The sequence below is a fragment of the Babylonia areolata genome, chromosome 1, assembly GCF_041734735.1.
Source record: "Babylonia areolata isolate BAREFJ2019XMU chromosome 1, ASM4173473v1, whole genome shotgun sequence".
Taxonomy (NCBI): Eukaryota; Metazoa; Mollusca; class Gastropoda; order Neogastropoda; family Buccinidae; genus Babylonia; species Babylonia areolata.
In genome coordinates, this window is record NC_134876.1 from 42,867,812 (window position 1) to 42,880,311 (window position 12,500).

Below are 12,500 nucleotides of genomic sequence, written 5' to 3' on the forward strand. Positions count from 1 at the left end.
ATAAGACCTGGGATGGAAGAAAATGGGAGAGACAGACAGACAGACAGAAAGGGGGTGGTGAGAGGGAGTGGAATTAGAATGCATTTTCCCAGCTTGTGTTTGTAGTTCGACATTTCTCTCACCATTCTGTCCATCTTTAAGGTTTTGGGTTTGTTTGGTTTTTTTTTTCTTTCTGGTTTTCTCCTTCACCTTTCCTTTCTTTCCGTCCTTTCTTCCTCATCCACCACTTCTTTTTCGTTATCCTTTTCCCTCCCTCTCCCCCCCCCCTCTCTCTCTCTCTCTCTCTCTCTCTGTATTAGCTCCTCAGCCTCATCCTTCCCCCTCCTGCTGATCCTTCTCCACCCCCACCCTCCCTCTCTTAGCTCCTCATCCTCATCTCCCCCTCCTGCTCATCCTTCTTCTCCCCCCCCCTCTCTCTCTCTCCTTAGCTCCTCATCCTCAGCCTTCCCCCACCCCCCTCTGTTCATCCTTCTCCTCCCCCCCTCTCTCCCAGGTCCTCAGCCTCATCCTTCCCCCTCCTGCTCATCCATCTCCAACCCTCCTCCCCTCTCTCTCAGCTCCTCAGCCTGATCCTTTCCCTTCCTGCTCATCCATCTCCACCCCCCTCTCTCTCCTTAGCTCCTCATCCTTCCCCCCCGCCCCCCGTTCATCCTTCTTTTCCCCCCTCAACCCACCTCTCTTTTAGCTCCTCAATCTCATCCTTCCCCCTCCTACTCATCCTTCTTCTCCCCCTCAACCCCCCCCCCCCACCCCTCTCTCTCTCTCAGCTCCTCAGCCTCATCCTTCCCCCTCCTACTCATCCTTCTTCTCCCCCTCAACCCCACCCCCCTCTCTCTCTCTTAGCTCCTCAGCCTCATCCTTCCCCCTCCTACTCATCCTTCTTCTCCCCCTCAACCCCCCCCCCTCTCTCTCTCTCTCTCTCTTAGCTCCTCAGCCTCATCCTTCCCCCTCCTGCTCATCTCCTCATCCTCCTGCCCCTCATTTATTTTTTTTCCTCAACCTCTTCTTGTGCTGTGTTGATGTCGTTATCGTCGCCTTCGTCGTCCTCCACCTCCTTCCCCTTCTCCTTCTTCTCCTCCTGCTCCTTCTCCTCCCCTTCTCCTATTTTTGGGGCCTCAGATGCATGCAAGTCCACGGAGTGCATTTTGTTTTTGTTTGTTTGCTTGCTTGCTTTTGCTCTCTCTCTCTCTCTCTCTCTCTCTCTCTCTTGTGGGACTTTTATCACTGGCCGGAGGAAAAAAAGAGAGTGGCACACACACACACACACACACACACACACACACACACACACACACTTTTGATTTCCCAGTAATTCCAAGATCTCTGTGGTTCCAACTGCGGATAGTTGTTGTTGTTGTTATTTTTCTTTTTTTCTTTTTTTTTCTTTTCTTTTTTTTTTTTTTCATTTTGCGTTTCCAGTTATCCTCAACGTTCCCTGCGCTGCTGTTATTTGTGAAAAATAAATCTAACATTTTTTTAATTTATTTATTTATCTACTGTTTTAAATGGAATATTTAGTTCGTCAGTTTTCTTTCTAAACTCTTGGCTTTTGTTTGGAGGCAGTTAAGACTTAGCCTCGAAAAAGTATCTGTGGTGTTTTTAGCTGGTGTCATGTCTTCACTGTTGTAATGGATGTTGTTGCGTCTGCTGCTGTTCTTCTTTCTTTCTTTCTTTACATTTTCTTTCTTTTCTTTTCTTTCTTTCTTTCTTTCTTTCTTTCTCCGCCAGTTTGTCTTCTTATCCTCATGGCATTTGTTTTGTGGCAGTAGTCTTAGCCTCGAAAAGCGTGAAAAATTATCCATGATGTTTTCAGCCGGTGTCATGTCTTCACTGTTGTTAAGGATCTCATCCACCTCCTCCTCCTCCTCCTCCTTCTTCTTCTCCTCCTCCTCCTCCTCCTTCCTCCTTCTTCTTCTTCTTCTTCTTCTTCTTCTTCTTTTTCTTCTTCTTCTTCTTCTTCTTCTTCTTCTTCTTCTTCTTCTTCTTCTTCTTCTTCTTCTTCTTCTTCTTCTTCTTCTTCTTCTTCTTCTTCTTCTTCTTCTTCTTCTTCTCCGTTACTGTCAGCAGAGGATGTAGGGATCCTACAGACAGAGCGGACGTGTACAAAGCGGGGATGATTGAAGACAGTCCAATGTAGTTAGCGTGTCTGGAGAGTGGTAACTGTGATATGCGAACATTGAATAACAGGGTTAAGGGCTGGGGGAATGGGTGAGATCCAATCAACTTTGCATTAGTCTGGGACCGCAGTGAAGGAGCAACAACAGTAACTGTAGCAATGGCAGTAGCAGTATTAGCAGCAGTAGCAGCACAGCAGCAGCAGCAGCAGTAGTAGTAGTAGTAGTAGTAGCCACAACAGCTTCAGCATTAGCATTAGTAGCAGTTATTTTATTAGAACCAGGAGTAGTAGTAGTAGTAGTCAGTAGCAACAGCAGTACTAGTAGCCGCAACAGCAGCAGCAATAGCATTAGTAGCAGTTATTTTCTTAGAACCAGGAGTAATAGTAGTAGTAGTAGCAACAGCAGCAGTAGTACTAGTAGCCGCAACAGCTGCAGCATTAGCATTAGTAGCAGTTATTTTATTAGAACCAGGAGTAATAGTAGTAGTAGTAGCAACAGCAGCAGCAGCAGTAGTAGTAGTAGCCGCAACAGCTGCAGCATTAGCATTAGTAGCAGTTATTTTATTAGAACCAGGAGTGATAGTAGTAGTAGTAGTAGCCACAACAGCTGCAGCATTAGCATTAGTAGCAGTTATTTTATTAGAACCAGGAGTAATAGTAGTAGTAGTAGTAGTAGCAACAGCAGCAGCAGTAGTACTAGTAGCCGCAACAGCTGCAGCATTAGCATTAGTAGCAGTTATTTTATTAGAACCAGGAGTGGTAGTAGTAGTAGTAGTAGCAACAGCAGCAGCAGTAGTAGTAGTAGTAGTAGCCACAACAGCTGCAGATTTAGCATTAGAAGTAGTTATTTTATTAGAACCAGGAGGAGTAGTAGTAGTCAGTAGCAACAGCAGTACTAGTAGCCGCAACAGCAGCAGCAATAGCATTAGTAGCAGTTATTTTCTTAGAACCGGGAGTAATAGTAGTAGTAGTAGCAACAGCAGCAGTAGTAGTAGTAGTAGCCGCAACAGCTGCAGCATTAGCATTAGTAGCAGTTATTTTATTAGAACCAGGAGTAATAGTAGTAGTAGTAGCAACAGCAGCAGCCGCAGTAGTAGTAGTAGTAGTAGCCACAACAGCTGCAGATTTAGCATTAGTAGCAGTTATTTTATTAGAACCAGGAGTGGTAGTAGTAGTAGCCGCAACAGCAGCAGCAATAGCAGTAACAGCTCGAACGGCAGTGCCAGTAGTGTCATTTTTGTCGCGGTGCTGACAAAACAAAAGTGGTGTGGGCGCAGTTCGTTGGTAGGTAAACATCCTCTGACACTGGTCAGTCTGTATATAGAATCGGCCCATACCCAGATTTTTCAGGTTGACATAAGTTAACAGTTGGGCCAACAGTAAAGAGAGGGCTGTATTATCAAAGGTTTATCCATTGCAATGGGAAATCATTTACAGCTCAGTGAAGGACAATGACTCTCAAACTTGGAGGCAAATCTGCACTGGCTCTGAGTGCTGCAGCCTTGGGGGCTAGTTTGCCTTTGGAAACCATTCCAACGCCGACTGTCCTAAAACCTTCGTGGCCGAGAGACTGGGAATGTAACTTGGACACTCCTCACTATAATTAAATTCTAGCCCAGATAGTCGGGATAGCAGTTACCTCCTCTGCTGTTCTGATGGTCATAGTCGAACACGACTGACTATCGTACATAATTATGTAGAAGCCAAAAGTTGACCACCGTTTTCTGTTCTCACTGTGTGTCACAGACATGCTGACGGGCCCACTGGTGGTGCTGTCGGACCTGATTCAGAAGTTCACCACCTACTGGTACGCAGGGGACGCCTTGTGTCGGATCCACAAGTTTACGCAGGTGAGTGTGTGTGTAGGATGTGGTTGGTGTGTGTGTGTGTGTGTGTGTGTTGGGTGTGATTGTGTGTGTGTGTGTGTCTGTGTGTGTGTGTGTGTGTGTGTGTGTAGGATGTGGTGTGTGTGTGTGTGAAGTCACGTCAAGTCAAGATTTTATTTCATGATGGTAGATTGAATAAGCAAAAATTGCTTCTTTTTTTTTTTTTTTTTTTTTTACATCAAGCCATCCATGAAATAAAAGAAGAAAAAATACAGGAGAGAGAGAGTGTAAAGGGTGTGTGTGTGGGGGGGGGGGATAGGGTTGGTGTGTGTGTGTGTGTGTGTGCGTGTGTGTGTGTGTGTGCGTGTGTGTGTGTGAGAGAGAGAGAGAGAGAGAGAATACCGCCTGCACGCTCGCATAACTTTCGTGTGTATGTACGTCCATGACTGAATTTTGTTTGCTGAAGATACACACACACACACACACACACACACACGCACACTACCCGAAACAGTTTCGAGTGTGATGCTCGTGATTGTTCTGGTGACGCTGTATGTACATGTCGATGGTCTGTGTGATGATCTGCCGGCTGTCTGTACACGATCGGCAGCCTTAGGGTGAGGGGGAGGGGGGGGGAGGGGTCTAAGCTCCTGGTGGTCTGTGTGTGGTGTGAGAGGTGTCCTGAAAGTTCGTTTCGCAATTGGATCAAGGTTCGCGAGAGTTGGATGATTGCGTTGTTGTTTTTTCGCCTCGTGCGTGCGTGTGTGCTGTTCTCAGTTTTAAGACACAGTTGTTATTGTTGTTGGGTTTCTTTTGTTGTTTTGTTTGTTTTGTTTTGTTTTTATTTGTTTGTTCATGTGCGCATGTGTGGTGTTCTCAGTTTTAATATACCGTTGTTGATTTTTGTTGTTTTTTGTTGTTGTTTTTGTTTGTTTTTTCATGTGTGCGTGTGTGATGGTCTTAGCTTTGAGACACGTTCTTTCGTTTGTTTGTTCATGACTGCTTGTCCAGTGTTCTCAGTTTTAGGACACGTGTGTTTTTGTTTGTCTGTTCATGTGTGCGTGTGTTATGTTCTCAGTTTTGAGACACTGGTTTTCATTGTGTGTGTTTGTTGATGCGTACGTGCATGTGCGATACTTTCAGTTTTAAGACACGGTGGTTTTGTTTTGGGAAGCGCAATACAGGAACACCCCCTTCCTCCTTGGCACCTAAACTTCCCGTCCCCCCCCCCCCCCCCCCCCCCCCCCCACACACACACACACACTCCACTCATTAAAAAAAAAACACCATCACCTCCACCCATATTTGTAATCAAAAAATATTTTTAGAACGATTGCCGAGCCAGATGAATTTTCCAAAAGGAAAAAAAAAAGAAGGGAAAAAAGAAAAATATATATCGACAGTCGTAGAGCAAAACTGTATGGCTAGAGTGTCGACAGAGGCTGATTTCTTCATCGTCCATGGAAGCGTCCTCCTCGACGCAGACCAAGCACCATTGGAAAGCCATTGACTCAGACGCTCTGTCTGAGACGGGCCTAAAATGACCCTGCGGGCACAACAACTATGTTGTCCAAAGTTACCTGCTAAATATCAAGAAGAGCGGTGATGCGGGTGGGAGGGGGGAAACGGGGGAGAGGGGGGGAGTTAAATGTTTGTGACCCCCACCCACCACCCCCATGTTGATTTTGCTCCACGGTCAAAATCGTTTGTAAGGTTCCTTTTTTGTGGGACAGGGGTTGAGTTGCATGAACGGAGGGTCCAGATCTCTCTTTCTTGAGGGGAGAGGGCACGGTGGTCTGTTAGTGGGGAGAGGGGGAGAATCCAGATCTGTCCTTTGGGAGGGATACGGGGGTGGTGGAGATGTAGGTGAGGGGTCTAGATCTATCTTGACCAGAGAAAGCGGACCAGGTGATTGATTTCGCTCTGGCAAAACTCAAAACATCTTCTTTCTGCATTCTGCAGATATGGACATAAAAATAACAAGAGAGGCAAGGCCTTCAAGACTCACTTGTGATAAATTAAGTCCCCTAGCATTAATTACAGAGTGATTTCCCTTCTTTACTATCTGCACCAAAACGTTTGCAAAAATAAATAAAAATTCCATGCTTAGCAAAAGAAGTTCCTGTTTGAACAAAAAAATGATAATAATGACTCCTCTTGTTGTTGTGTCAGAATAAGAGGTCAGAGTGCCAAGTTTAGAGAATACAAAAAATATAAATATAACAGTAAATGCAGTTTGCATATAATTAGGCTTCTTTTTAATTTTTTTTTTGTGCCCATCCCAGAGGTGCAATATTGTTTTAAAAAAGATGACTGGAAAGAACTGAATTTTTCCTATTTTTATGCCAAATTTGGTGTCAACTGACAAAGTATTTGCAGAGAAAATGTCAATGTTAAAGTTTACCACGGACACACAGACACACGGACACACACACACTCACTCACACACACACACACACACACACACACACACACACACACACACACAGACAACCGAACACCGGGTTAAAACATAGACTCACTTTGTTTACACAAGTGAGTCAAAAATGCACAGTGTAGTCTGGACCCTCGTTTTGTGTGTTTTGAAATCAGTTGTGGTTTCTAACGTAGTTTTCTGTGGTTACAAGAACTTTTTTTTTTAACTTTACAGCAGTTTATTTGACTTTTTTCAAATACGAAACAGCACAATGATATTAACATGTGAGAGAAAAAAAAAGAAAAAAATGTTACAAGAGAGAAAACGAGAGAAGCTGCTCATACAGTATCACTCTGTTGTCATATCGTAGAACTCTCACCACTCTCTTCATTCCAGACACATAACGAGATTTGCAAAACGAAATGAAACATAATGGCTATTTAGAAATGTTGGGATGAAAAGTTTGACCTCACATCAGAATGAGATCATTTCCGTTCCCCGCCCATAAAGTGACACCTGCACTGTCCTTTATTTTTAAAAAAGTTACCTTAGAAATGATAAAGATTAGTGCAGCAATCTAAGATTGCAGTGTGATAATAATACGGTGTCAGTGTCTGTAACGTTTTTCATTAACCATGGCTCAAAATACCTGCCCGTTCGACTGTCTGGGACAACTAGACCTTCTGGCGGACAAGTGGACATGCTTTCTCTACGTGTCTGTTTGGGTAATCAACTTTTGGATGTATCAGTGTGTGTGTGTGTGTGTGTGTGTGTGTGTGTGTGTGTGTGTGTGTGTGAATGTCGCCTGCACGCTCGCATAAAGTGTGTGTGTATGTACGTCCATATCTAAATCTTCTTTGCTGAAAAATCAAATGAACTTTTGTTAATTGAAATATCGAACGTATCCTCCGTCTACGCTTCACATGTTTTCTTTTTTTCTGTTTCTTTCTCCTTTTTTTTCATCTTTCCAAAGAAGCGATGGATCAAGGATTTTTTAATGTCAGTAAGAGCTTGGAAAGTTTTCAACATTTCGACCTGGTTGAGTGTATCGTGGCATCCACTAAAAACTTGAACAGTTCTTAAGTGCACGTGTGATTCTTCTCTCTCTCTCTCTCTCTCTCTCCCTCTCTCTCTGTATCTCGCCCTCTCTGTCTGTCTGTCTGTCTGTCTGTCTGTCTGTCTGTCTGTCTGTCTGTCTCTCTCTCTCTCTCTCTCTCTCTCTCTCTCTCTCTCGCTCTCGCTCTTTTGAACTGATCAGGGATACGGTAATTTACTCAGGAATGCTAGTGTGTGGCGTGCAGCTGTGCGAGAATAAGTTGTCGCTTGAATTTACATTTTGCATTGAAGAACCATGCGGGGGTTGGAGGGTTTGTGAGGGGGGGGGGAGAGGGATGGGGGGATGGGTGTTGGGGGTAAGTACATCATGGATGGATCCTCGTCCTTGGTATTACAGAAAGAAAAGAAAGACAGGTCTGTGAAAGATGCCAGAGCTTCCTCAGTCTGTGTTCGCCGGTGTTAAGCACTATGCGCCATTTGACAGCTCGTGGAATTGTTCCTCAGTCTGTGTTCGCCGGTGTTAAGCACTATGCGCCATTTGACAGCTCGTGGAATTGTTCCTCAGTCTGTGTTCGCCGGTGTTAAGCACTATGCGCCATTTGACAGCTCGTGGAATTGTTCCTCAGTCTGTGTTCGCCGGTGTTAAGCACTATGCGCCATTTGACAGCTCGTGGAATTGTTCCTCAGTCTGTGTTCGCCGGTGTTAAGCACTATGCGCCATTTGACAGCTCGTGGAATTGTTCCTCAGTCTGTGTTCGCAGGTGTTAAGCACTATGCGCCATTTGACAGCTCGTGGAATTGTTCCTCAGTCTGTGTTCGCCGGTGTTAAGCACTATGCGCCATTTGACAGCTCGTGGAATTGTTCCTCAGTCTGTGTTCGCCGGTGTTAAGCACTATGCGCCATTTGACAGCTCGTGGAATTGTTCCTCAGTCTGTGTTCGCCGGTGTTAAGTACTATGCGCCATTTGACAGCTCGTGGAATTGTTCCTCAGTCTGTGTTCGCCGGTGTTAAGTACTATGCGCCATTTGACAGCTCGTGGAATTGTTCCTCAGTTTGTATTCGCTAGTTTTAAGTACTATGTGGCATGAGACAGTTTGTGAAATTGTTCTTCAATTCGTGTTTGCTCCAGTTAAGTTTCATGTGCCGTGAGACAGCTCGTGGAATTGTTCCTTAATTTGTACTCGCTAGTCTTAAGTACTATGTGGCATGAGACAGCTCGTGGAATTGTTCCTCAAGTTGTGTTCGCTCGAGTTAAGTTTTCTGTGCCATGAGACAGCTCGTGGAATTGTTCCTCAAGTTGTGTTCGCTCGAGTTAAGTTTTATGTACCATGAGACAGCTCGTGGAATTGTTCCTCAAGTTGTGTTCGCTCGAGTTAAGTTTTCTGTGCCATGAGACAGCTCGTGGAATTGTTCCTCAAGTTGTGTTCGCTCGAGTTAAGTTTTATGTGCCATGAGACAGCTCGTGGAATTGTTCCTCAAGTTGTGTTCGCTCGAGTTAAGTTTTATGTACCATGAGACAGCTCGTCAGTGGAATTGTTCCGGTTTCTTCCTCGCTCTTTTTTTTTTTTTAATTTATTTTTATTCGCCTCTGTGTGTCGCCGGTTCTTCACTATCATAGTCAAATAGCCAGTGGAAAGGGGAGAGGCGAATCGAAGCTGCTCGGGCAGTGTATGGTCCCTGGTTCAGGAGAAAATAAACCTGGTCTGTGTTCCTGTGTTCCCTCCCCTTCTTCTCTTCCAACCTCGTCCAGATCGCCCCCATCAATATGGCTCACCCGTTGTAAAACTAGATTGGATGTGATTGACCGGAAACCAAGCGACATTGCAGATCCAACAAGCTGATTGAAGTCGTCATTCGAATAATCAATGAACAAATCGGTATACGGATTCCAGAGCCGGATGTGATTGACCAGAAACGAGTGACAATCCAGCGTCCTTGATTTCGTGTGTTTGGTTTGGTTTTTTTGGGGGGTTGTTGTTGTTGTTGTAGTTGTTGTTGTTATTGTTTTTGGTTTTGTTTTGTTTTTTTGTTTTTGCATGTAACGAAATCAGTCAACCAAGAAATACATAGGACAATAACCGGTCAGCCAGGCGATCGGTGATTAGATCATAAAAATATACGAAATCTATATACACTATTGGAAGGTTATGTGTTAACGATAATCAGTGCAAACGAGTGACCGGTTCACGTGAGCTGATTTACACGCATTCGTCAATCAACCAGTTACGTGACATGTGAATAACACTCAGTAAGGGCATCTGTGAATGACGTATGAATTAGTAAATAAACAGAATATGTGACGGCTATTGTTAGACGTGATTATTTCAGATGTGGGAATATCCAGCCTGCTATACCAGGCGTACAGTCGCTCAGTCATTCCACGATCTAAATGGAAATCAGGGAATTACAAGTCACACTTGGAGATGATGTATGAGAAATAACCCTCAGTTCAAATTGATTTACGCATTTAAGAATCATTCAACCAAACTCTTTGACAAAAACAAGTCAATAGATACAGTGTATAAATGTCATTGTTGGGAACTATTTTCTGAAAAGAAATAGCAAAACCAACCTTATTTACGCGCACATCTCAATGTGAATTTAATGTCCGTGTACCTGTTTCACTACCATTCGTGTTCTGGATATTTGTAGCGAACTTACTGGCCTAGGCAGTCCACTAGTACAGTTCAAGGGAGCTTTTATTTGTCACAGCTTTTCAGACTGATCTCCAGACCTTTCGCCCGAAGGTCTCAAAAGGAGACTTAAAACTTACGATAACAAAAAATCCCTTAGCAGAAGGGAAAAAACATGCATGAAAGGCAAAGTCATGCAGTAATTTCTACGCTTTGGTCCTTAATTAAGTGAGCTGGGGTCCCCTGTACTGCCGCCACATGCAAAGTGAGAGTTCTTTTCATGAGGCACCGGTAAAGCATAGCAGACCTTTATATTTAAGATATTTAACTCACTCAGTACGGCCAGTCCTCTCTTCTCCTCTACACAGACCCCTCGGATGTCCAGTGGGTGTCTGAATGACCCAACCTTTAGCTTCCGTCGTCAGACTTGTGGTATTCTTTGTCAACATTCACTTCTTCAGTATAAGAGCCTTCCGCTTGCAATATTTTGATGATGGTAACTGGGGTGAAACGCTGTTAACGTCGTCTCTTTCGCCGTTCGTATGGAGAGAGTTAAATCATCATCGTGTGGCCTCGTCCCCCTTTCTGGTTCTTCACGGTAGAGAGACTTCTCCCTCCGCTCTATAAAGAGTCACTCAGAGGAACCCTTCGCCAAACACCTCCGGTCGGTTGGCTTCCAAAGCCTGGGGATGTGCAGATGGTTTTCCCGTCCACTCTGCAATGCTGTCAGCTCATCGGTTCCTTTTTCAGTGGTCTCTTCCCCTCCATCTCAGTCTGTCATCTGTTGGGAGACAGTGGGGGTGGGGGGGGGGCGATAACTGATCGGCGTGGGAAGAATAATGCTCTCAGCGAACTCTGGATGTAGATTTAGTTATTGCTGATGTTGTCAATGGAATCAGATGCACGTGAAGCAAGGAGGGTGAAACAATGAGTACAGAAACAGTCGTTGCATCACCAAAGATACCCCAACTTCAGGTCGCACAGAGGTAAATGAAGGGTACACAGGGTGAAACACACTGATCAGTAAGTGAGTACAGAAACTGTCGTCGCGTCACTCAAGATACCCAACGTCAGGTCGCACAGAGGTAAACGAAGAGTACACACAGGGTGAAACACACTGATCACTAAATGAGTACAGAAATTGTCGCTGCACTAATGGTACCCAACTTCAGATTACATGAAGGGTGCACAGGGTGCACAAAAATGCCTGCTCAGCTGCTCAGGCATGTCTGTCTGCCCTTCAGAACTTTGCAACGGAAGTCCTTACACCCATGTGATGCGATTGCTTGCTGGCTCAGCCGCATTCTTGCTTGCTTGCTTGCTTGCTCTCAGTGCTCCTCATCTAATACATCGCGTCGACGCAGGCTTCATTCGGTGAGCTTACGCAGCAGTGCACTGATGACGGCGATGTGATAATATCAGCAGGCGCTTTCTCCATACAGCTGGTGACTGACTGATTGACAAGTGGGCGCAAGTGGTTTGGAGCAGTGTCAAGCCATGTCGGTTTTTGGAGTGACGTTGAGGTTCCGTGTTTGTTTGTTTGTTTGTTTGTGTATGTTTCTTCTCTCTCTCTTTGTATCTCTGTCCCTGTCTCTGTCCGTATCTCTATTTGTCTCTGTCTGTCAGTCTGTTTCTCTGTCTCTCTCCGTCTCTGTCTCTGCCTCTCTTTCTCTCTCTGTCTCTCCCTCGCTCGCTCTCCCTCTCTCTCTCTCTCTCCGTTCATCTGCCTGTACTTCCATCTCTGTCCCTAATCAACTGGAGAATTTCGCCGATGAAGAAATCTCGAGAATCAATCTAGTTCATCAGTAAAGTGAGTACTTAAAAATGACAGGTACGTTTTTCGCTGTATCTTTCAATAGTCCTTTGTTTTTCTCCCTCTTTATCTGTCTGTCTCACTCTCTCTCTCTCTCTCTCTCTCTCTCTCTCTCTCTGTATATATATATATATATATATATATATATATGTATATAGATAGATAGATAGATATATACGTGTGTGTGTGTGTGTGTGTGTGTGTGTGTGTGTGTGTGACTTCCTCTCTATTTTCATTCCCTCTCTTTCGTCTAGATTAGCTCCTACTCATACAGACTTGTCTTTGTCTCCGGACTCTGTTTCTTTTCCTCTTCTTCTTCTTCTTCTTCTTGGTTGTGATTTTGATATGAAAGAGAATGGTTTGAATGGTTTATTCATTTTCATTTATAGGCCATTGCCCCTTATGAAAGGGTGTCACAATTTCTTCATAAACATTGCATCGTGCATTGAAAAATGACATTCGTTCAGATAATATAAATATAACATACCTTAATTTTAAGTAATATTTATGTCCTCACCTTAGTAATACATAATACACATCATGAAACATATTGTATTCAAATGACATTTATACACTTAAATGATATATGATATACGCTAAATGATAACTCTTACATGCGTAGCTAATGACACTCAGTTA

General features: G+C 44.2%; 1 protein-coding gene across 1 annotated transcript in view; it reads left to right on the forward strand.

The window, feature by feature from the left end:
• Window positions 1-12,500, forward strand: part of LOC143282061 (cardioacceleratory peptide receptor-like) — a 205,244-nt gene that overhangs the window by 98,894 nt on the left and 93,850 nt on the right. Inside the window, exon 4 of the mRNA XM_076587554.1 lies at window positions 3,863-3,966. Within this exon, the coding sequence (XP_076443669.1) occupies window positions 3,863-3,966 (104 nt within the window). The remainder of the gene's footprint in view (window positions 1-3,862; window positions 3,967-12,500) is intronic.